General features: G+C 36.3%; 1 protein-coding gene across 1 annotated transcript in view; it reads right to left on the minus strand.

Moving 5' to 3' along the window:
• The window catches only part of EYS (eyes shut homolog), a 643894-nt gene that overhangs the window by 131231 nt on the left and 486727 nt on the right, over window positions 1-25936 (minus strand). Inside the window, exons 27-28 of the mRNA XM_042889745.1 lie at window positions 19286-19450; window positions 8092-8245 (exon numbers count right to left, since the gene is read on the minus strand). Of these exons, the coding sequence (XP_042745679.1) occupies window positions 8092-8245; window positions 19286-19450 (319 nt within the window). The remainder of the gene's footprint in view (window positions 1-8091; window positions 8246-19285; window positions 19451-25936) is intronic.

Raw genomic sequence — 25936 nt, forward strand, 5'->3', positions numbered from 1 at the left:
CTGACATCTAATCTAGACATTCCCTCCGCCACAGTTAACTAGATCAATCTATGCCCATGACAGGGGGCAGTAGGCCCCTAGGCTCCCCCCAGCCTCACCAAATGGGAAGGAAAAGGGAAAAGAGGTAGAGATGGGAGCTGGGCTCAAGGGAAGAAAGGAAAAACAGCAGCAACAATCTATGGAGGAAAACTTACTTTACTATGATATCGGAATGCAAGATAACACAAGGTAATACAATCTAATTGAAATTGAGACTAAAATAAAATAGGAGAGAGTTCCTGAGACAAAGTCAAACCTGAAAAACTTAGTACGGCTAGGAAAGTACCCTCCCACACTCCCTACAAGGCAGTAAGAGACACCCAACCCAGAAGGGTCAGATCCCATGACTTTCACGAGGTACAGGGACAGGTACCCGGAATTGGAGCATTAACACTTTAACTCCCAGTGCACTACATGATGTTATGATGTGGAATACTGAAAACCAAAAAACAAAAACCATGACATCCTCCTTGAGCTTAAAACCATTCTCCCTTGTCCTATCACTATCTACCTAAGTAAAAAGTTGATTCCCTTCCTTTTTATAATCCCCTTTTAAATACTGGAAGGCTAGAATGAGGTGTCCTCACAGCTTTTTCTTTTCCGGGATGAACAAGCCCAACTCCTTCAGCCTATCTTCATACGGGAGGTGCTCCAACCTCTGATCATCTTTGTGGCCCTCCTCGATACCCTCTCCAACTGTTCCACATCTTTGGATGTGGACCCCAGACCTGGACACAGTACTCCAGATGGGTCCTCAATAGGGCAGAGTAGAGAGGGAAAATCACCTCTTTGTCCCTGTTGGCCACCCCTCTTCTGCTGGAGAAAAGATCTCCAAGATCACCCAGTCCAACCTACCACCAATATTTCCCCACTAAACCATGTCAGTACAACATCTAAATGTTTCTTGAACACCTCCAGGGTGTGACTCAAACACCTCTCAAAGTAGTGTTTTCCAGCACATGACCACTCTCATTTCTCCCAGTGTCCAACCTGAATTTCCCCTGGAGCAACTTGAGGCCATTCCCTCTAGTCCTATTTCTAGTTACCAGGGAGGAGAGGCTGGCCCCCACCTCACCACAACCTTCTTCAGGTAATTTTTGAGAGCTATATGGTCTCCCCTGAGCCTCCAGACAGAACAATCCCAGTTCTTTCAGCTGTTCCCCATAAGACTGTGCACCAGATCACAAACTCTGTATAAGCACTTACTGCACAAACCTTCCCACTTTACAGGGACAAATCCGATGCTTTAATGAAACAGATATACAATATAAATTGAAATGAGCCCATTACTGTTTCCACAAGGCCTGATAAACTGTCATCAATAGCAGATAACTTTAGTGGAAAACCATATCTATAAAAAGCCATTCCTAGGTACTTGTCAAACTATGATTTATGCTGACTTATGATTTATAATTTCTATTAAAAATGCAGTAAATATATGTAGTTAAATAGGCTTTCCTCCTGAAAGCAATTCCAAATTTAATTCAAACTTCATTATAATCTGTTAGATATTTTACAGCATATAGTTTTATGCATTTAACACAACATCCACATGGATGTGATTAATATTTGTGCTGACTCAAAATCAAAATTAGAATATACAGTATGTAAGATACTCAATTTCACAGCCACATCTAAGTTTTTTATTCATCAGTTATAAATTCGTATTTATATTATTATTATTATAATCCAAATTCATACGTCCAGTGCTTCTTTATCTCTCCCAGACTACATCCACTGTTAATATTCAAAGAATTTTGGTAAGCAGAGATATGATGAAGGAAATATTGCATTGAATTGGCTTAAGGTGCCTAACAAAACACCTTTCAATTTCTCATTCTTACATAACTAACAATGCTGGAATTCAGTGCTGTAAAGGTTGCTCTGACCATAATGTCTCCTAATTTATTATGTTGGCCCATAACGTCAGAGGTGAATTTTGGTGGGATGGCAGTGTATGTTGAACATCCCCATCACGTTCAGTTAAATTTTATTGCTGTGTGACAGATTGCAGCTGAAGGGTCATGTGACAAAATGGAATGGTGTCTGAAATGAAAGTGCATAAGAAGAAAAGGCATGTAATTGAATTCCTCCATGCAGAAAATATGGCATTCATTGACATCCACTGGTGACTGCTGAACATCCATGGAGACCAAACAGAAGATGTGAGCACAGTAAGGTGGTGGGTAGTGTGTTTCAGCAGTGGTGACAATGACAGTGGGTCTTCACCTCCAGGACCCATTTTTACAAGCGTGGCATGTAGGCTTTCGTTCATGAATGCTGAAAATGCATAGCTAATGGCTGCAACTGTTGAAAAAGTGTAAATTTGCTCTATAAAATAGTGTTGTGCTTTCTTGTTTTGGTTGTAGTTTCCATGGAAATAAATAGGAGGCATTACTTTTGGAGTGACCTACATATGGAGCTTTGAATTACTTGACAGCAAAACACATTCCACATATCACAAATATATGCTATACCATATAGTCCTTCTGATAAAAAGATGTTGAAAGAGGAGTTGCTCAGATGTTTCCAGTTTTTCAAAATATATGCATTTCTTGGATACAATGGCAAACCATCAGAAAATTAATCATTTTTTTGTTTTAGAGATCTAATATAATTTTCAGTAGTAATTTCACATTATGCAGAAGACCTGGCATCTTTAAATGCTAACAAAATGATGACTTAAAAGTATGCATTAATATGAGAACATAACTCTCTCTGGAATGGAGTAAAACAGGTATGACTCAATGACTCAAAACAAGCCAACAGGTCATATGGATGGTGATTTACATATCCTTTATAAAAGCAATTACATTTTAAGAAGGAATGTGTAATAAAAGCTTTATAAGATCAGTTCAAACAACAGTTTCCTGAGGAAAGTGAGGAAGTGGGAGTGTCAGTAGAAACACGGACACTGATAATCATGTGGCTTACACTCAGTACCCTATGTCTTGCCATGCACCATGTGGAGATACAAAAATACTTTCAGAACTTTCGCACCTTTTTTAGAAGGCACCATCTGCTCTTGAAGAGCAAAGATCAAATAAACTTCATCAGCTTCTATCTTGCATGGTCCAAGCTAGAATTGGTTCAACAGCGTTGACTGAATAATTTATTCTACAAATTTTGCTTTTATTGCTGTATGCGACCTTCTCAACCATGAATAAATTCTGACATCCACACCACAAGTACTAATTTAAGCGTGACAGAAAATTGGAAGCAACTTCATTCAATATGTTCCCTTGGAAAATTTATGAAAAAGTACTAAACACAGTACAACAATAAAGTTCTGTGAAGATAGGCTCTATATTCATTAAATCCCACAACAAAATTCTGGCAATTCTGCCTGTAAAACACAATGAAGTAGTATTATGCTATCCATGCAATATTTTTTATCAATGCTTGCCCAGAGTCTTCCAAATAGAAAAGAATCTGGTGTCCTCCTTCAAGTATGCACTCACTACCACAGACAGAGACGATGTAAACTTTTGGAAGGAAACATAATCTAAATAAAATATAACTGAGAGAAGATAAGATATTAAAAAAAAATAAATCATCTCTCTATCTAGAAAAATCAAAATCCTGGTAATGTGGTAATCTCAAGCACCTCTTTGTTAAAATTACTTTCTATCAATCAATGAATTGAAGAAACACAATCTGGCCACAGCAACAGCCGTATCATTTAACTACAGATTACTTACACCAAATCTTGTGTCAGGCAAACTTATTTCAGAACCCATACATGGAACGAAATGCTCCTGAACTTTTGTTCTTCGAATAATCAAATTCATAAAAGTAATTTAAACTACACCTCAACTACGTGGTCATAGATCTAACTGAAAGGACGAATACGCCATCTGTTATGAAATTACAAAAACATTAAATTAAACACACATTTTCAAAACCAGGCATCAACTTACTCTAAAATAAACAGAAACAAAAACAGTATAAAAAACAAACAACAACAGAAAAAAAAAACAACGCAGGATTGAAACAAACCTCTAGTTTCTTTAGGCAAGGCAAAAAAAGTAAGCAGAGTTTTATTGGTTGTTTCCATAAAGCTGTCGTTTGCTGTTTCACAAACCATAAAGAAAAAGACTGAACATTTTAAACTCACATTTAAATCTTCATCAAGTTTCAAAGGGAAGAATATATCCGAGGGAAGTAATCATATAGTTAAACAAAACCATATTAAACCATGGGGATATCTTAGCTTCCTATAATCAGTGGATTTAGAAAGAAAACGAGAAAAAGACAGATATAGAAACTATTGGGAATTATGCTGTTTATCCTATAGATATACCTAAAACTGGAATATCTGTCAAATGTGACCTTATGGAGAAATTCAAAGTCAAATTTAACAGAAATATCATTTTCCTACTGGAGTGTTTTCAAACAGTAACAAAGCCTTTTATGCTAGTCTTTGTCTCTTCCTTTCCTGAATTACAGGTGAAAAAATGGATTAACTTTGCAGGTAAAACATTCAGATAGAGTTATCTATCTTCAACAGCCAGTAAGAGAACACAAATCAACAATTTTGTCATGAATTCATATTTTATAGCCTACGGTAAAAGATCCGGGGGGGGGGGAGGGGGGAGGCACAAGCGCCTTGTCAAGTTTGCTTTTTCCTTTGGCAGAGGTTAAGGATGATTGTTGAAGGATTACAATTTTACTGCTGCTTGGTGAAGGATATACTGCTCTCTCTACATTTTAGAAGGACTCACAAGAGTAATCACTAGTCATTTTGAAGGCCATGCCCATAAACTCGGATGCATATAAATCCCTGCCAGTCACAGTCTACAATCATGCATTTCAAATTATTTATTCTGTAACTATTTAAAGACAGTGTAAATTCCAGTAAACAAAGGTAACGTGTAAACTGAACTGACACTACTATTTAGTGTTGCAACATGGACTGCAAAGCCATAAATATACATGTTAATTTTAGGGTAGAAAAGAGGAAATGATTTATTTTTCAGTGTCAACTTGAATTCTATAACTAGAACTAATGTTTTTTTTCAGTGATATATGTATGCATTTGTTGCTAAAGTATTATTACACTTTGAAAGCTATCCAGCATTTTAATGCCCTAATTTTATGAATCAGAGAAATAGCTATTGCAGGTGATACAGTACAGCTCAGGCAATCAGTGGACCAATGCCTCACACATGGCTAGTCTCCACAACTAAAGAACAAAAAAAACCCTAACAAAATCATTTTTTAGAAGTGAACTGTACACTTCTACCAAGTATTTTCTATGAGAAAAACGTCTTTATCTGCTGGCTCATAGGGTAAAGAAGGGATAGTTTTCTTTGTAAGCTTTGTATACATTTACATCAAAATCCTAAATCAAATTAATTAATATCCTATCAGGTAGCAATTAAGTTTGAGTATACTATATGACTTTGTTTCATTAATGCTAGGCTTTAAAAAAAAACAAAAACAAAAACAAAAAAAAAAAAAGGTTTCAAATGTAGTGTAAAAGTAAAGTAATGCATAAACCTGTGGCTTAGTAGCGTAAGAAGGAGAAGGAAATGTGATGGTTTCTTAAATGGTAAATCCTTTCATTCCTCTGTATTTTGAAATGAGGTTTTCTACTTAAATTCTAACATTTACTATTTTTCATAACAGAATATGGTAAGGATCAAGGGGTGAATGTGAAAAATAACAACACACACACACAAAAAACCCCATACCAAATATACCAATATCCATATAGTACTACCAATCTCTTCTATAATAACAAAGTCCTCAATTCTTCTAGCATAAGCAACATTCTAGAATTTTGCAACATTTACATAGTACATAAATATTACTGAAGACAAACACAAAAATCTTCATGATGTTTTTACTTTCATGTTTTGATGTTAACAAGCTGATTTTGAGAACACTGCTATAAATGTTTCAAGGGGATTTTTGCAACGTCCTTCATATATTATCCTCTACTAACAAAAATGTTCCTAGCTAGTACTAAATTTAATGCAAATAATTTGCACTGAGTTCCCTCATATCATAAATGCTTACAGTTCAGGTACAGCAATTTAAATATACGATAAAGTGAAATATATAAATATCGGAATGATAATAATCAGAAAAATGTAATGGACATCATAATTCTTAAATATTTTAAAGTAAACTTCACATACTCTAGCATTTTAAAAATATTATTAACAGAACAGAAAATCTGTATCATTTGTTTCTAGCTTTATTCTAACTAGTGCGTATGAAATCCCTTGAGTGTAAAAGAGTTTTTTAGGGATATTTTGTAAGTATCTTAAGTGTGGGAGCCAAAAGGATATGGCCAACCTCTTTTCAGTGGTCTGTGGGGACAGGACAATGGGAAATGGCCATAAACCTGAGGACAGAAAGCTCTGTAACAGTATGCGAAGGAACTTCTACACAGGGGGGGACAAAGCAGTGGAAAAGTCTACCCAAGGAGGTTGTGGATTCTTCTTCTCTGGAGATATTCAAGATCTGCCTGGGTGCCTACCTGTCCAATTTACTGTAGGGAGCCTGCTTTGCTGGGGGGTTAGACTCAGTGATCTCTAGAGGTCCTTTCCAGTCCCTACAATTCTCTGATTCTGTGATTAACAGAGCAGAGAAAACGGTCAGAAGCCTTCGCGAGGAAAACAACATATCTTCATCCCACGACCCACTACGCACACGCAAGAGGGGAGGGTCTGCATGCTAACGAACTCTCGGGGGCATAATGAATATGTAACCAAATTCCAGGAAAACTATTGATTAGTTCAGCCTATATCTGTAGCACAGTTTTTCCAGACGGTGTGCAAGCTAGGTGGATCTATTCCCCTTGCACCCGGTATCTGCACAGCACTGAATAAACCATACCGGCTTTATAACTACTTTGTAGTTATAGAATTTGATTCCGCACGTCACTGGTCTATTTTTAATTTCTCATGTTAAAATTAACCAGTAAGTTAGGCCTATACATATCACAAGAAATACGATTACAAGTCTAATTAATTCAAGGAGTAAATTAATGAAATAGAACAGAAAGAATAGATAAGAACAAGTACATCCAACCCATGGGCTGCACGTGGCCCAGCCTGGTTGGCAATACATCCATGCCCCTGCCAAGCACCTCTTGGCCCCCTCTGCCAAGTGGCCCAGCTAGGCCCTGGGAGCATTTAAGGCTCAGCAACAGCCAAATGTCAGTGCACTACTAATGCTGCCTGACCTGGAACCAGGGCATGGGGAGGGAGCAGTGAAGTGATAGCTCTAGTTATAGCAAATAATTTCATGCATTTTAATTCGCTGGCTAAACACAGTCCTGCGGACAGCAAAAAATATGCGGTCTTGCATTCCATTTTGATAAAGGAATTTGAGAAGAAGTTTTAAAATTGGAAAAGAAAAACAAAAAAACAAAAAAACACATCATTTTTTTGGCATATCTGCAACTTCATTTTCAGTTGACATAAATATGTTACCTGGAATTTTCAAATGGGGTGTACAGAATTGCAATCAGACATTCATCCCAAAAATGTGACCCAGTCTCTCTACTTTTATAAGCACTATCTTACTGGAGAAAGACAAATTGTTATTTTAGAGAGTTTGTACATTTGTGAACAACTACTTTCAAGGATGAAAGACAGATAAAATTTCATCAAAGATCTCCGATGAACACACTGAAAATTCACTAAGAATCGCAGCCACTGACATCAAACCAAATATTGATGTATGAGTTTCACGATAACAAGTTCACATATCCCACCAGTTCTGCGTTTTTGTTGCCCTCTTTTTTTGTTTTAATAAAAACTACTTAAACTGACTTATTTTTTCTGTCTGGAGTTTGAAAAACTGAAGTAATATATGTGAACTACAAGGCATCTTAACTCAAGGATGCTATATTATGAGAAATATTTCCAAAAATACACAAGGTTTTGTTTTCCATCTTTTTTTCCCTTTAAAAAAAAAGAAACAAACAAAAACCAAAAACAAAACAAACCAACGAAAGAACAAAAATGTACACTTTTTTACTCAATATATAAGGAGACTAAATCTCTTCAGTGTAACACAGTATTAAGTTCTTACCTTATTGTGATAGGCATGAATATCCCTTTGCTAATGGATTGATTGACAGATACAGTCAGAATGTTCTGAGAGTTTCCGCAACTGAATCGAACTGTTGGTCTTCCTTCCACAAGATACAAGTGAAGAAACTGATCCCCAAAATTCTTTTCACTACCTTTGAAAACAAAAACAGATAATCAGACTTCTGAAAGCACAGAACCTTTTGGTACCCTGACACAGATGCAATTTTTGTTTTTATTGTTCATGTATACTCCTATGCCTTATGTGTTTTTTTTTACAAATTTGCCCTTTGAATTTAACTGTAGTTACTTGCCATAGAAAGTAAGACACAGCTCCTATTTAGGATTTTTATTCCCCTCTAAGACAAACTGTTAAAATGTTTTTACGTTTTTTGCGCTGTATTTTACCGTATTTAACTGAAGAAGAAATGACTCAACAGCTAGGTCATAAAACTGAATTAACTGCATTTGAGCATAAGATTACTATTTTCTTCTTCCAGAATCCTAATATCTTAGGTTGTCTTACTATAACTCAAATACATCATTTGCAGACTAGAGAAAATGTGTTACGATTAAGCCATATTGTGAATACCATGATTAATCTCCACATAGTTATTTTCTTAATGATCAAGTTCATATTTTGCTCTTAGTCTAGTAATGTAATTAAAGAATAAAAAGTAAGTGCGGTATGCAGTATCTCAGCTATACATCTCCATTAAGTTCTGCAAACCTAAGCAAACAAAAAATGTATATTTTTTTCTTACAAAGTCTCAAAATCAAAGAGTACATCAAAATTAAAAATGAACTATCTTAATAATACATTTTCATATAGAAAGAAACCTTTTAACACTGCAAAGTGTGAGAGCAGGAAGTCACAGAGGGTCACTACATTTAAAGTGATATAACAGCTTTCTGTATTTCTGCCATTTAAAAAAAGCAGTTTATTAAAAAAAAATCCTTCAAAGTAAAATTCTATCACAAGGGATTACTGCAATAAAAACACAGTTGTTTAGATTTCAGCTTCTTCAAAATTCTGAAAAATCCAATTTATCTAATTTTAATTTAAAAATGCCTTAATTTCTTAGATTTGCTAGGAATTTATATGAAAAATATCCCACATAACTGGAAAGGTTTCAATACCTTTGCTATCCTATTATTTCTCTTGTCTCATTAAGGAAAGGAAAGCCCATGAAAATGCATTGGGAAAGTATTCTTCTCTCAAAATTTACCATAAAAATCAACGAAAAAAAAAAAAGCATTACTCCCATAGATATAGATACAGACTGGAATCTCTTTCAGTATCACAGGTACCTAACTTCATTAATTTCTAGATATTTCCATTTTCCTTCTGGTCTGGAGCACATCACCCACTCACTATCTGTAGCTGAGTTGAAATAAAAACCACCACATACATGGTCTGAATAAACTTTTTATGAGGGTAAGTGGAAGGGGAGAACATATGCTTTTCTTAAGGTTATCTGTTCAGCAATCTTGTCAGATGGGATGATAAGGAAAAAGTGAAAAGCAAACACACACACAAATGAAAAAAAAAAAAAAAGCAAGATTCAAACCTGTTCAGTAATGCTGATTTACAGAGATAAGAGGAATGTGAAAATGTTTATTTTGGTAATATTATCTGACTGAGGACCCTGCCAAAATGTGATGAGTCATAAACATAGCACACGCCTGACAAACATACAGTAAAATACACAACAATAAGAAACCATCTTGTCAGTCACATTAATTAGTAGACTACCAAGAAACCTCAATCATCACTTCAAAGAGTGTCAAACTGGACTTGCAATCCCTCAGGATGCAGATCTGGGGTCCCAAATACTGGGGAAAGGGCATGTTAGTGGAACTATGCCAAGCAGTAGGCTAACATACTGGAAGGAAACTGGAAAGGAAAGGATCACATGCAAAGTGGGGTCCATTAGCTTGTCTGACTGGGCCCTGTGCTTGACCAGCACATTTTGTCCTCCTGCCTTCTTACCAAATCCTTTCCCAGCTATTCCTTTGTGTAAACTCTCTAATTTCACATGAGTGCTACAAGGACTAAGACCCAACTGCATTGGGGCATCAGCATTAGGAGTCAGAAAAGGGGTGTAGGCATTCAGGCATATTGGACCTCAGCGCTCACTGCAGTGAGCTGGGATCTCAGCATCAGCTGCCAGATCAGGCAAGGTCTCCAGTGGCTGAGTAGGAGGTCCTTGGGGTGGGGTGCAAGAATGTGCACTCCCCTCTCTTCAGTCTGGCTTTTGCCTTGCTCAGCCTCTGCCTGTAGGACTGGAGGCCTTGCTCAGGCAAACAAACACCACAGTACCGGCTCAGGCTGAGTGCTGGAAAAACTGGCAGCTAGACATCTTGCTCAACAGTCAACAGCTTAAATATGCACCAGAAAACATGACTATGAATCAGTAATTTTAACCCATAAATAGGAAACAGCCCAGAGCTTGCTGAGCTCTCCTGCACAGCAGTGAGCTATACAACCTCTTTAAGTACAGATGCCTCTCAGGGTTAATACTTGCTGCAGAGATCCCTCACTCTTTGACACTGAGAGATTCCTTGCAGTAACAGATCCTTGCTAAGAGATTAAGAGCTTGCTAAACAACAATTATTTACAGAGCATGGAATTTTCCAGCTCTTCAGAAGAGTGGGCTTGTGACAATTGGCATAACTGAGACAACAATGAAGGGCATCTAGAGGTAATTAAGGGCTGTACAAAAGATGGGAAATGGAAAAGAGTTATCTGCAGGAAGCTAGGAGCCTGTTTAGAAGCTGCATATTAAGAAAAGGAGAATAGAAATAAAAAGGAGCAAGACCTAGAGCAAGAAACAGAAGCTAGAAAGGCACCTGACAACCTGATAACTAGAATTAGAAACTATGTTTAGACGCGTTTCTGTATTCTGTATATATATATAATTCAGAAAGCTACAAAAATTCAACTGGATTATATGCCTTTGACTTTTATGATTTCCCTCTACAGTCCTTTTATAATAATCCTTTAAGATGTTCTGCACTGTCACTGTTAAAAAGGTCACTGGCTTTTAATGGTAGCATAACTGATATATGCATATCCTGCATCATTTGTTTCCTTATCCTCTTCTCCCTTCTCACACATGCTGTGCCAGGCATTTCCCAGTCTCAACGGTATGTGCACCTGAAAGTTATATTGAATTCAGGTAGAAAGAATATGAATATATTTGGAATATGTATTGACAATGTGTCTTGAAAGAAAGTTACAGATAAGTAGGTTATTTTCTTTGTGACTATATTTATTCATTCACATTACGCACTAGTGAAAACCTGGAAAAAGGTCCTTTCTGATACGATTACTAGTAAAGCAAAAAAACCTGGGAGAGGTTTCCAGGAGTGCAGTGCTCCTTGAAACACTGGCGAGTATTAATTACTTCTTGAGCTATACTCTAGGGAGCTCCTGTTGTCGTGCTTACAGGTATATTAGTTTGATAGCATTCTTACGTATCTGCCAGGTAGTGCCTTTGGAGGACAGTCCTTTAAATTTTTCTACAGTGAACATGAAGAGGCAATGTCCCTCTCAAGAATTTTGATCTGCCAATATAAAAGAACATATGTCACCCAGTATGCTGGGTATAGGAATACAAAGTAGGAATATATACAGACATTTGGGATATATATATTCCTTCCTTGTAAGGTGAGAAGTTGCCTGAGGCTTAAAGAAGAAGGAAAAAAACAAGGGTACCAGGAACATAAAGACACAGAAATCAGGAGCCATTTGAGTAAAAAATGTTTTTGCATAGTAGCGTTTAATTATCTTGACCTTAAAGTTATGTGAGGAAATCTGTGAGGAAAGAAAGTTGAAGAAACCATATCTCAGCAAATATTCTTCCACAGGAAACTGCAAAGCGGTAAGGCTGGTTTCATGCTTTACTACAGTGGCAAGCAAGTGGCCACTGATTTCAAATGGTTGCCTGTCTAGAACTTCAAGTCCCTTTGAGCTATAGGGTGGGATTTATGAGGCAATAACTTATCTTGTCACTGAGGAAGGATACTGTGAAATGCTCTGCTTGAGAATGCCAATCTAAGATAACAGAATGTGACTGAATTTCCTGAAAGGCCTATCTTTACTTTTATAAGTAGAGTGTGAGTAGATCTGGAGGACAATGCTTTCATGAGTGCAGTAACATAATTTATGAGCACAACTTAAGAAAAAGGAGCTCGTGTCCTAAAAGAATTCTATGAACATGGGCTCTGATACTGTAAATCCAACAGTCAGAACTTAGAAAACACCATACAGAATAGAAGTTGAACAGTCTGCCTTTGAAGGGTTGCAAAAAGCATTATTAAAAATGAAAATGATGAAATAATAATTGATAAATGTATCAGGCTTTATTTTCTCAATAACAATTTGCATTTTATTTCCCTTTGTGGTTATATAATACAATATGTTCAGATACACTGATGAAATTAAATCGTGAAAACAATATGTAATCAATATAGGTAGAAAAAAATAAGAATGTATGCTGTGTCCAATAAAGAAATATTTCTCTAATTATGGTTAATTTTTATCAGGAAAAATACAATAATTCTATTTTGAAGCCTGTTCACCTGACACACAAAAAGAGAAATCTCCTCTCATCCTGCTAATTATGAAAAGATGAGGTAAACTGCAAAGAGTATCATAATATTTTTAGTCCATTTATATGACAAATACTTTCTCAAAATAGTTAAAGATATCACAATTATTAAAAAAGTTGGTACAGTATGTAAATATTTACAAATTATTTGACCAAGAAATTAATCTAACCTGGTAAAATCTGGTATGTCTGTACAAAGAATTATATAAAAGCAGAGTAACTAAAAAGTAAGAGTTTGTAATTATTTTCTAGTAAAATACACCTGAAACAAGCAGATCAATGTGATTTTCTTCCTATTTTAAAAAAGTTTTTGTCAAAGAGGTTTTTGCCTAGTAAATTTTAAATTAATTGCAAACTTAATCATGAAGCTGCTGCTAACATTGCTGTATTAAAAATACGAAAACATTAGAAACATTTAACTTTTTTAATAATTTTGTAGCTCATGTATCTAGTGAGTGCACTAGCCTCAAGAGGACTTTCTGCTGGCATTTCATTTCTCAGCTGTTTGATGGTAGCGCAGCTTCAAAAAAGCAGCAGCACAAGCAGGAGTTGTACTGCTTCTGAAAGAGCACAACTGACAACTGCAGCTTTTCTTTTGAAGTTGTTAGAAGGCAAGAAGAAACACGGAACAAGGTGCAAAAAACAGGGATGAAGGAAGAACAGAAGAAGCATATGAACTCATGAAGGGTATTATGCTTATCTGACAGAACTACAGAAGAGCTTGGTGCTTGCATAGAGAAATAATAGATTACAAAGCTCTGGGTAGTCTGTATAGGATCCATTGTTCTTTCTAAATGTACAGAACACTAATACACAAAATACTGGAGAATTTTCTTTTGCACAATAACACAACATTGTATTTTACATTCTTGCAAAATTAAATAAGGATATTGATATGGAGATTCAAATAACTGGGGAGGACAAAAAAGAAAAAAGGAAAAACAAAGGTGCTATAGAAAAGGAAAATGAACCTGAGGAGGACGGTAGGAATGTAAAGCAATGATGTACTTGGTGTTAAACTGAGTTCTAAAAAATATATAGTTCTCTTCTACTTTGTATGTTTGTGTTAAACAGGTAGAATAAGATCCAGATTTTCTTTTTATTCTTAAATCTTAGTGAAACCTAACCATAGAATAAAGCCTAATGATCACTGAAGAGGGGAATGTTCAGGGTCAGGTAAAGCCCTGTTTGGAGAATAGCAAGATGAACAGGAATGCAAATTACCAGAAAGTTTTGGAGAAAAAGCTGATAAGAAAACTATGAGAAATCACATAAAAATAAGTCAATTTTCCTAGAGCTGTTTCAGCTCAGTGCCAGGATGAAATTAAAATCACAGCACTGCATCCTGATCCTCCCTGTCTGCATGCAAAAAGTGACAGGAAGACAGTTATGACATAGACCATAGAGGTATCAGATATGCATAAATAGAAAGCAAAGAAATAGCTGGTTTTCCAATAATAACACTTTACCTTTCTAGAATGTGCAAAGCAAAATGTTCTAAAGAATGTGAAATGGTCAAATATGGCCCCAACAAAATCTCCATAAACACCTCAGAAACACTGCATTATCAGTTTCACATGGAAAGCAGGAACTGACAGCTGAATACCTATTTGGTTAGACTCATGATGAGTACAGTATTTGAAAGGAGAACATCTTCTATCTTAAGACTAATAATTCATGTCACATTGTTAGACAAAACATTTCAACTGTCTGAAGTTAAAGCCCTTTTTAATTTCAATTTTTTTTTGCAAGAATCTGGAAAGTTAAACTGGATTGCAAACACTTCAAATTTCTGCGGAAGTGGAAAGTATGTTAGTAAGAAAAGGAAAACACTTCAAAAAGTATTTTAAGACATTCACATACTGAGCCAAAGGAGGTAAGAGAAAAGAGGACCTTCAAAAAAAAAAAAAAAAAAAAAGGGAAAAAAGAATCTCTGTAGATGCTGAAAAATGGCGCCCTCTAGCTAGGAGGAATTCCATGCAGGAAAAATATGAGAATTCCGATTAAAGTCTTCTATAAACTAAAAATGGAATTGAACTATAATAGTCTTGTGCAATCAGTTTGAAATAAGCTAAGATAAAAATTATCCTACAATAAGGAGCATTAAGAAGATATAATTCAAATAAACATGGGTTTTGAATGGCTTAATTCTTTTACAAGGCAGAAATTAATTCTTTCTGTTTTCTCCGATGTAACTTTATGGTATATATATAGTTGGAAGTATATCACATTATAGATTACAGTAGGTGGAGTTCAAAACTTTCAGTCAGGACTAAACAGCTTTAAAAATCTTTGATCATATTTCTTTCTTAGGCAGTTAGTCTATGTGATTTCAATTACCAGTAACTCAAGAAAACTTTCTGAGGGAATTAATGTGTGCAATTTTAGACATCTTTGCTCAGATAAGATGAAATATGCTCCAGAATCTCCATTAATGTGACAAGGATGGTAGGCTTTACCTTCTGTGTTTTCCTTCATGAGGTCTTCAGACAGACAGAGTAATACAAATCTGCATATTTTAATAAGCAATATTATACAAAAACAACAGCAATCACTAGGCAACTTCAAGGACTTCAATGCTCAAGTAAAAATAGACAGTAAGTATAGATACTTGAGAGGCCAGTAAAAAATAGGAAAAAAATACCTAAAGGCACTTCTTCTCTGCAATCTTTTGTCTTTAGCTTCATGACTTATTGTTCTACCTACTTTGGAGAAAAATTTATGCACTTGTGTACATGATGCAACAAGGGAATATTTTTGTAAGGATGTAGGAAAATAAGTAAAAATGGCATTGTTAATATACAATTTTAACATATGTAACTTCTGTACATTAATAAAACGTGCCTTCTATTTTTTAATTTAACTTTTGGTGCTGGAATGTTTTAAGGAATAGTCACAGATTCTAACAAAATGGAACACTATGTTTGGAAACATAATTTTAAGGTAGCCATGAAAAAAATATCAGTCTTATACATATTTACCAGAGTAAATGCTAACAAAAAACATCATAAATGGTTTTAAAAGATAAAAAAATAGAAGTTCCTCAAATAAAAGAAACAGAGTCCACACCATCCAAATTTTTGTGTGTTTATCTCTTGGGAATAATATTTCCAAACTTCATATAAGGGCACAAGATAATTCTTCTGGAGTGACAAACTCTAAGTTTGACATGCTTGTTTCTTTGTTAGTGCTACATATAAAACAGGAAACACTGGTCCTTCCCTCAGAGAGATATCGAGGATGTCCAGTGGCAGAAGTTTCAACAGACTGCTAGACAGGAATAGGCGAAAGATGAGAGGATTGGAAATGCTGAAAGGAATATAGAGATTGTAAAATGAGCAAACACTGAGACTGCTGAGAAGAAGGGGAAACATATGTTAACTCCCTAAGATGGCTGCAAGAAAAAAAAAATTCCAGAGAACTTCACTTTTGTTAATTCAGTATATTTCTTTGGATAAAAACAGTGGTAGAAGGAGATTTACTGGAATACAAGGACTGAAATTAAGGAGCATAATACAGCCATCAACTATATTCACTGTGGTGCCTCCCTTATCAAAACACAAAGAAGGTTTCCAAACCTTTTGTTCTTTCCCCAGCACCATTTCAGTTGTATCTAAACTCCGAGTACGTAGTCCTGAAGTAGTTTGCATGCTTTGACCAACGTTACCAGTATATTTAAATTTTCAAGTAGCATCTAGCCAAAATACTCAAATACACTTGATGCAAATGAAATACTTGCAAATTTTATTAACTATCTTACCATAATGATTGGTCAGAATTAAGCATGCAAAACGTGACAATTTTTACATTTCTCAAAAATGATTTGAAATACTACAAAGAACAAAACAAATTCCACAGCCCGCATAGATTTAAATCATAGCATGAAGGCAGAATATAACACCCTGTCTCTCAGCCCTCCTCTAAGGGAGCCCATTAATTCCGAGGACATGCTAGCTCTTACCTGACAATTGGAAAAATCTAAAAAAGAAAAAGCAGTTATCTCCAAACAAATAAACAAGTTTAATATACTCAGATGTTTCACAGCATTTTGTTTTAAATGATGTCAGATGGAACACCTGCTTACCAGTTTATTTTGAAGCTCTGCTTTGTGTAGCTGGATGGATACAAAAAGTACTGTTCATCTTCGTGTAATTTTCATATGAAATGCAACAGAGAAGCAAGCATCTTATGTCAGTTTTCAATAAAGGGAAAACATACATTCTGAAACAGTTACCAACTTTGTGGAAATTCTGATGTTGCGAATTTAAACGTGCACATTTAGCATGTTTAAAATATTTGTGTAGTAAACCAGGGAAACAGCATTCAGTAATGGAAGTCTTGCTTAAAAGCTACACCAACAACCATCTCTCCCAAACGTCATACATTTCCTACTTTCAAATCAATGTTTTCCATCAAGTAGTGATAGAAGCAAACTGGGCTCTGTTTATAGGAGCACAGTATATTTACTTAAGCTTTCAGACAATCCTGCTTCCTCCAAAGACTAGCAGAGAAACTTCTAAATTGGATTTTAATAGACATGCTTATAATTGAGGTTTACGTGTAGTTAACAAGCTTTGTCACAGAATCACAGAATGGTCTGGGTTGGAAGGAATCTCAGGGATCACCAACCCCCAAGTCACAGGCAGGGTTACCAACCTCCATATTTAATACTAGATCAGGTTGCACAGGGCCCCATCCAGCCTGGCTTTAAACGCCTCCAGGGATGGGGCATCCACAACATCTCTGGGCAGCCTGTTCCAGCACCTCACCATTCTCGTAGTAAAGAACTTCCCCCTGATATCCAAACTAAATCTTCCCACCTTCAACTTAAACCCATTTCCTCTTGTCCTGCTCCTGTCTGTAGGCTCCCTTTAGGTATTGGAAGGCTGCAGTAAGGTCACCCCACAGCCTCCTTCTCTCCAGGCTGAACAAGCCCAGCTCCTAAACCTGTCTTCATAGGGCAGGTTCTCCAGCCCTCTGACCATCTTTGCGGCCCTCCTCTGGACCATCTCCAACAGCTCCCTGTCTTTCTTGTACTGGGGGCTCCAGACTCGTACACAGTACTCCAGATGGGGCCTCACAAGGGCAGAGTAGAGGGGGTCAATCACCTCCCTGTCCCTGCTGGCCACCCCTCTTCTGATGGAGCCCAGGATACCATTTGCTTTCCGAGCTGCAAGAGCACACTGCTGGCTCATGTTAAGTTTTTCATCCACCAGGACTCTCAGGTCATTCTCTGCAGGGCTACTCTCAAGGACTGCTCCTTTCAGTCTGTCTATATGCCTTTATTTTAACTTTGCCTTGCAGTTTTGCAGTGATGAGGCAAACAAAATCATTAAATGATGAAAATATTCAAATTACTTCCACTGAATTCCTTACATGCTTCTTGAAATTGAAAAAACTGTAAAACCCTTCAAAAAAACCCGACTGCTAAGTCATCAATTATCCAGGGCCATTAGCAAATACTGCAGGCATATATCTTACACATATACATCAATAGCCTGGCTATACCACCATGCAACAACTTGAGGCAGCACTTTGAGCTTTAGTAAACATAAAAATTCAGTTGGAAACTACATTTTTTTTTGTACATCTAAAGAGAATGTTATACAGATGATAATAAAAAGCATAACTAAATAATGCCACAAAGTTTATACTATCTTAAACTCTGCCTTATAAATAAATACATCGTGCAGATGATTTCATATGTATAACTTCTAGGTGAATATAAAAACTACAAAAAAATTAATAAATATCAACATGATTTGTTCTTCAGACAAACTAGCTTCAGTGAAGAGAGAATACTCCTGCTGATTTGTCTTGGCAGAGAAATATGGTATCTGTGAGAAAGACTTCACAAATATTTTTTCTAGCTTTTCCTGTACTCAGGAACCACTTCAGCGTCCACACTTTGCATTTGAATAGAAATTACAAGCTACAATATATAATGAAATATTTAATAGGGGAACCAACTAGTGAAAAGCATGCTATGACAGAAGTTAACATCATATTCTGAGGAATTAAATACATTGGCAAGAAACAACACTTGTAATATTAGCATACGTACTTCCAAGTCTGCAAGTATTCTCTCAGGACACCACAAAAAAAAAACCCTGAAAATCTGAATTATGAAATCACAAAAATATGGAAAATTTGCAAAACTTATGATAGTTCTGCAATGCAAAAAAACTTTGGAATTAAAATCATTATAACAAATGGATTTCAATACAAGTATTACAGAAGTTGTTCCTCTGTAATGAATTGGTAGAAACGCCTTCATTTATATTTTAGATTTGTGACATTTATTACTGAAATCAAATGCTTCCTTGTCAGAAAGCAGCATTTCAGTTATCAGTTACGCTTTGCTTAATGAGTCATATATGAAAGAACTTTCCAGAAAAACAAAAAACTGTGGTTCAAATTTTGTAGTGTGTCATGCATTAGAATACCAATAGGCTTCTGCTGCATTTTAATGACTAATTTTGCTGCTGAATAGAACATGCCAGCTGATCTACACTGAAGTTTATAAGAACCGAAAGTAGCTATAGCTAATCCTTAGCTTCAAGTGTCATTGGTACTCACTGTAAAGAATAGTGCCACTTGGAGCAGTTGTTTTCACTGTCAAGTACAGAGTTGTCAGATTGCTTGTTTCCTGCCCAGATGCAGTCCTCATCTGAGATACAGATGTTAGAGAAGGAAGTTCCAAATAAGAATTCCCATTGAAGGATGGAAAAAACAGGGCTACATCTGCAATGAATAACAGAAAGCTATTTTCATTAGTTCATTACAAAAAAAGTAATAAAATGCAATATAATCAACAAAACACATTTGAAAATATCCATTCTTTTTTCTTTTGAGCACCTTTGAACAGTGTAGCAAACTACTTTATTTGCATGCATTAAATTTTAATTTCAAATATTCAAGTTAAAAGAATAGAAGAGGAAGATGTTCCAGTATATGCATGTTATCAGTAGTGAAAACCCATTACAGACCACTGTTAGAAGATGCAATAAAGTTCAAAAGTTTTTAATCACGCATTTTCATCTCTAATTTTATGTTTTATATTTTGCTTTTATTATTTTTTTTTTTTGGGGAACAAGCGTGGCATAATAAGAATTCTATTAATATTAAAAAAATTGTTTTTGATCACGAAGACTCATCCATTATATCACCAATCATTAAATTCAAATGAGAAATATGTAATGCTTTTCTCTGGGGGGGGGGGGAAGGGGGAGGCATCCCCCCAGAACCAGTTTCTTCTTGCCCTGTGGACACCTAATCACTTCCTTGCCAGATGTCTCTGGGCTGTTCTCAAACCTTATCAGTATGTCCTGCACTCTCCCTCACTGTCCCAGACCCAGTGTCTGCCATCCCTTATTTTTCTAACAAGCTCTACATTCTTACTTCTATAAACTATCTCTAACTATCCCCCTTCACCTTCCTTATTCTCAGTCACTGTGAAGCCTTCTTGCCTTTTTACTTTCACTTATGGGGCCCTTCTCACCTTTCAGCCTGTTTCCAGACAATAAAATATGAAACAAAATAAACGTGACCCTCACTACTTTCATTCACTTCAATGCAAAAAAGCATTCTGCTTGCTGAAATTCAAATACACTCCAGGGCAAAAGCTTCTTACGGGATAACACACACAAGTTTCTCATTACTAGGTCAACCTCATGCCTTGTTAATAATGCTCTCGCCTGTCACCTGGGAGATCTAAATTTAGATCACTGACTTAACCTCTTATTTTGCAGATTGCTAGAGACTTCAAACAGCAAAGAGTATACTTAATTGTGAAGACTTAGAGGAAGAAATGGGTAAAACAAGCAATCCTTAAGAGCAGGACAGCCATTCCATTTTCACAGAAAGAGGCTTCCATACAAGTGAAGCAGTATTAGATACAATGAGATTTAAAACATCTGAGCAGATGAAGGCATTAAAAGTCTTCTGAAAGTTCCAAACATGTCTCTGAAAATGTACGGTGAAACACAGAACAAAAGTGCGAATGATCAAAAGGATCACAAGAGTGAGAAACAGATCAGGACTACAGAACGTGGGTAAAATGTGCAGAGGAAGATGCGAATAAGAAATGACTATGGCTAGTAACATAAAAGCTAATAATGACACTATCAATTGATTTGATGATCAGAGATGAGGCTGTGGAGCCTCTCCTGTGAAGAAGGGCTGAGGGAACTAGGACTGTTCAGTCTGGAGAAGAGAAGGCTCTGGAGAGACCTTATTGTGGTGTTCTAGTACTTGAGAAGAGCGCCATGGTTTTTATGATTTTGGTTATCGGTATTCCACATCATAACATCATGTAGTGCACTGGGAGTTAAGGTGTTAATGCTGCAGTTCTGGACACCTGTCCGGAAGAGAAGAACTACATACCCCAGGGGGCTTTGCAGTCAGAGAGGAGGTATGGCAAGGTCACCTCATGCACTCTTCTTCATGAGGCTCTCCTCCCTGCTGCTCAACCAGGCTGTGCATCTCACCTCAGTGTAAATGGTGAGGCCTTTCCACCTTCCAGACACTCTCTCATATTTGATTTATTAGCATCAATTCTAATTATATTATATTATAGTGTGTTACCTTGCATTCTGATACTATATTTAGTAAATTAATTTGTTTCTCTTCAAATCATTGCCGTTGCTTTTAATTATTTTGGGGTTGCCTGTTTCCCTTTTCTGGAGGCATGGATCTGTGGATCCCTCCACCCTGCTAGTCATGGAACCGGGCTGAACCAGCCCATTAAATGTTTACAGAGGATCTTATACACAGAAGGGAGACTGACCTTTTACACAGGCAGATACAGGCAGGACAAGAGGAAACAGTTTTGAACTAAAAGAAGAGAAATTTAGGTTAGGTGTTAAACAGAAATTCTTTAATCAAAGAGTGGTAAGGCACTGGCACAGGCCACCCAGAGAAGCTGTGGATGCTCCATCCCTGGCATCGCTCAAGGCCAGGTTGGATGGACCGTGGGCTGATCTAATAGGTGGCAACCTTGCCAATGGCAGCAGGGTTAGAACGAGATGACCTTCAAGGCCCCTTCCAACACAAGCCATTCTATGAGTCTATGATCATGGGCTTGACAAACAAGCAAACAAAAAAATAACTATTAACTTTTGATAAAATACAAAGCTATTTCAAGTAATTTGTTGCTACAGACATGTGAGTCAAAATCATAAATCAACAAATCTGAACAAATCTGTAAATGTTAAGGAACTGCAACTCAGGTAATGTCTGATTGGCAGAAACTGTAGCACTCAAGAAAAATCATAGTTGTCCTGTCCTTAATATATCTTTCATTGCATATCTTTAGTGCCCCTTAAATATTGAGCAGTTCAGGACTTAGCTGCATCCTTCACAAAAAGAAATGACAGTAAAGCAGGTTTATGTTCCTGTGCTTTTGGAAACAAGGAGCCAGAAGAATTTACTTTCACATTCATATTTGTTGCATTTCGTTTTTCTTCCTCAGGCCTCACATTTAGAAAGTCATAATCACTTTTTCTTTGTCTAGACCCTTACTATAATTCAGCAATGCTACAAACTGCATCAGATTGTAAGTCAATGTTTTTCAGTCAACTCCTGCTTGTCTATTAAGGGAAGACAATTACCTATCACATTATTTTTCTCTCACTGAAGTTTATGGCTACAAAGCATGCTAAACTAAGTGAAAGATGCAAAGTAATTATTAAATTCTATTATTCATGGATACTGCATAGCTATGTAAAGGAAGGCCAGTTATATATTTAAATGAAACAGATTAAAATGACAAATTTAAAAGGAAAATAATTCATAACCAGCTCATCAAGATCTTGGGGAGAAAAGAATGACAGTAGTATTTCAACAAAATAAAGTATATAAAAAATAGTCAATACAAGTAAATCACTAAGTATCTGTTTCCTGGTGCTTTATCTATTGTTTTGGAGTGATAACATCTACAGCACATTGAAAATAAAAGTAACTTTTTTTTTTTTAAAGTCTAAACTTATAAATTAAGTTAGCATTGGTTGTACTATCATTCAACAAGATCAGGACAGACTGGATACCTGGGCAGAGAGGAACTTGGTGAAGTTCAGAAAGAACAAGCAGGGTCTTGTCCTTGGGGAGAAATAATCACATGCGTCAGTACAGATTAGGAAATGATCTACCAGAAATGAGCTCTACTGAGAAGGACCTGGAGATCCTAGTGGAGAATACGTTGGCCGTGACCCAGCAGTGTGCCCTTGTGGCCAAGATAGACCATGGTAGCCTAGGATGCATTAGAAAAAGCATGGCCAGTACATGGGGGGGTTGAGGGAGGTGATCCTGTCCCTCTGCTCTGCCCTGGTCAGGTCACATTCAGACTACTGTGCCCAGTTCTGGTCTTCCCAGTTCAAAAAAGAAAGGAATCTCCTAGGAGTCCGCTAGAGGATCACAAAGATGATAAAGGGCCAGGAGCACCTCCTGTATAAGAAAAGGCTGAGTAACTTGGGCCTGTTCAGCCTAGGGAAGAGAAGACTGAGAGGGGATCTGATCAGCATTTATAAATATCTAAATGGAAGTGGGAGGCAAATGGATAAGGCCAGGCTCTTTTTGGTGATGTGTAACAATAGGACAAGGAGTAATGGCCTAAAGCTTGAACATAGAAAGTTCTGTATTAACATGTGGAAGAATTTCTTTACGGTAAGGGCAACAAAGCATTAGAATAGGTTGCCCAGAGAGATGTGGAGTCTGTTTCAATGCAGATATTCAAGACCCATTTGGACGCCTGCCTGTACGAACTGTTATAGGCTACCTGCTTGAGCAGGGAGTCGGACTCTATGATCTCCTGAGGCCCCTTCCAACACCTGCAATTCTGAGATCACAGCGTGTATTTTCAGTTCTTTTGAAAACATCTGATCCTTAATCTTATTGCTCGTTTAGTTTCATCTCCAAAACTTACCTTGTTCCCAAGTGCCTAGAATTTTGATGCAAAAAAGACTGCTTGTAATTGATACTAGTACTTATTAAGGTTACAAATGCTACCATTCAAAATGGGCCATAGAGGAAACCAGGAAGCTACCATCTAATTTTTACTTCAACAAATTTGACCAGAAATATGATCTTACTGCAGTTTTATTCTTTCCTTTTCTTTAAATAATTTGTCTGGGAGGAAAATGAGGCTTCTCTATAGCTTCATTTATGTTTTTCAACGTCTCCCAATTACAAGAAAATTGAATGGATATCTCACCATAATTTACACTAGAGTTTTAATAATGTATTACTAGATTTGATGATGGAAAGCTGGCTGCATTTAAGGTCATCATGACATATTACAACAAACCCTAATGAAGCAAGAACTTCTACAGATCTTTTGAAGCTCACTCATTAATACATTTGCTCAGTAAAACATCACAGAAAGTCTACATGAACACAGATTTCACATTTTTGATTGAAGTCAAATTAACTGGTAAAAGGAGTGAATGAAATAAAGTAATGGTCTTCACAGAGGGGATGGGTAGAGAGGAAGGCAGCGAGGAAGGCAGCAATACAAGTAACACCGGAAATTGGAGGCTTTCTGATATAAAGGGAACTCTTTGGTTGCTTAAATGCACCTCATTTCTTGTTGTATCACACCGAACATCAATTAGATACGTAAATATTGTGTTTGCATGTTTATAATGACCATGTTTACTAAAATCCTAAAGCTTTTTTTTTTTTTTTTTTTTTTTGTTGTGCTTAGAGATACCAGTGTATTTTCAGTCACTTTATTTCTGCCAGCTAAGTTTAACTTCATTCTCTGCAATGGTACCTGAACATCTGAACTATCATTCCTGTCCCAAAGGATAGGAAGAATATGTGACAAATAATTGGCTATAAAAACTTAATTTGGATAAATATTCAGACTTTCAGTGTCACATTCAGTCACTTGAAGAGGAATCTTCTCAAACACATAGTTTAAGTTACATTAGGTGTATATAACATTTTTATTAGACTTTCACATTTTACTATTATTTATATCTATAGATGCAGATTTAAAGAATTGAGTAAATCCAAAGTGATCTGAGCTTTTTTTTTTTTCCCCCCCATAGGTTCAGTGTGCAGAGGTAGTTCCTGAAATTACTTATTTTCTGATAATCAGTAAAAAAAAAAAAAGCAAAAAAAAAGCAAATTCTTCCTGTATAACACAGGAGAAAAAAAAACAGTATTTTAGATGCAAACTGCTGTGATCTTCTGAAACCAAGAAGCTTCTTTAACTTTCTGCTAGGGCTTTGGTAGTCAAATAATATAGTTAATTTCAACTGCATTTATGAATAATCTCTTACCCATTCAACAAATTCTGCATAAAATAGAAGGGTGAATTCAGTAGGACGTGAAATGGTTCATTGGCATCATTCAACCGATGTTTTTAATATAGAAAGTATCAATTTTACCTTTTTAAGTGACTGTTTTGAAATAATTTCTGCTCTGTTTCTGTCAGAGATTCGGAATGGCCCAGTCTGGGGCCAGTTCAGCCTGGTCCCATCACTAAATGGGGCAAAAGGACCCATAAACCCCTGTCCAGGAGAGGAGGAAGATGAGTAGGGAACAAGGAAGAGAAATGAGCTTAAAAACAAAACAGTGAGAAAGAGCCAAGGGAGAAAAACTAATTAAACTAAATATGATAGCAGAATGTGAGATAACACAATATAATTAAATATAATTGGAATTGAAGCTAATAAATCAAATAAAATGAGAGAAAGAGTGTCCAAAACCAAAGGCCTTAATCTAATCTGAAGTTGAGATGGCTAGGAAACTATACCACAGAGATGAAGAGTAAAAGAAGGGTCATCTCATGACTCATGAGTGGTTTTCTCTCTCCCTCTAAACAGAAAGTGGAAACAGAACAGAACAGTGAATGTCTTCTGGCATTTGTAGTTCTCTTCTGAGAGCTACAAATATTTATGTTTACTTTGTGTCTCCTTATTTTGATGGTCTGGTAATTTGTGATTAATATATGCAGACTTATTCCAGAAGACTGTTTATGTTGTCTTTTCAGAGTTTTTTTATTTTTATTTTACAAAGCATACATATCTCTTTGTTAAAAGTAATAGCCATTAAAAAAAGGACAACTGCAAATAAATGAACAGAATGATTTTCAGTATTAGAAGTTAATAATTTAAAAAAAAACAAAAAAAAAACAAAAAAAACAAAAAAACACCCTGCAGAGAAAGACAAGAAAGTGACAGGCACAGGTTGTGACACAGGCACAGGTTGTGACACAGGCACAGG

The sequence above is a fragment of the Lagopus leucura genome, unplaced genomic scaffold (assembly GCF_019238085.1).
Source record: "Lagopus leucura isolate 7727_CA_CO unplaced genomic scaffold, USGS_WTPT01 Super-Scaffold_73, whole genome shotgun sequence".
Lineage (NCBI taxonomy): Eukaryota > Metazoa > Chordata > Aves > Galliformes > Phasianidae > Lagopus > Lagopus leucura.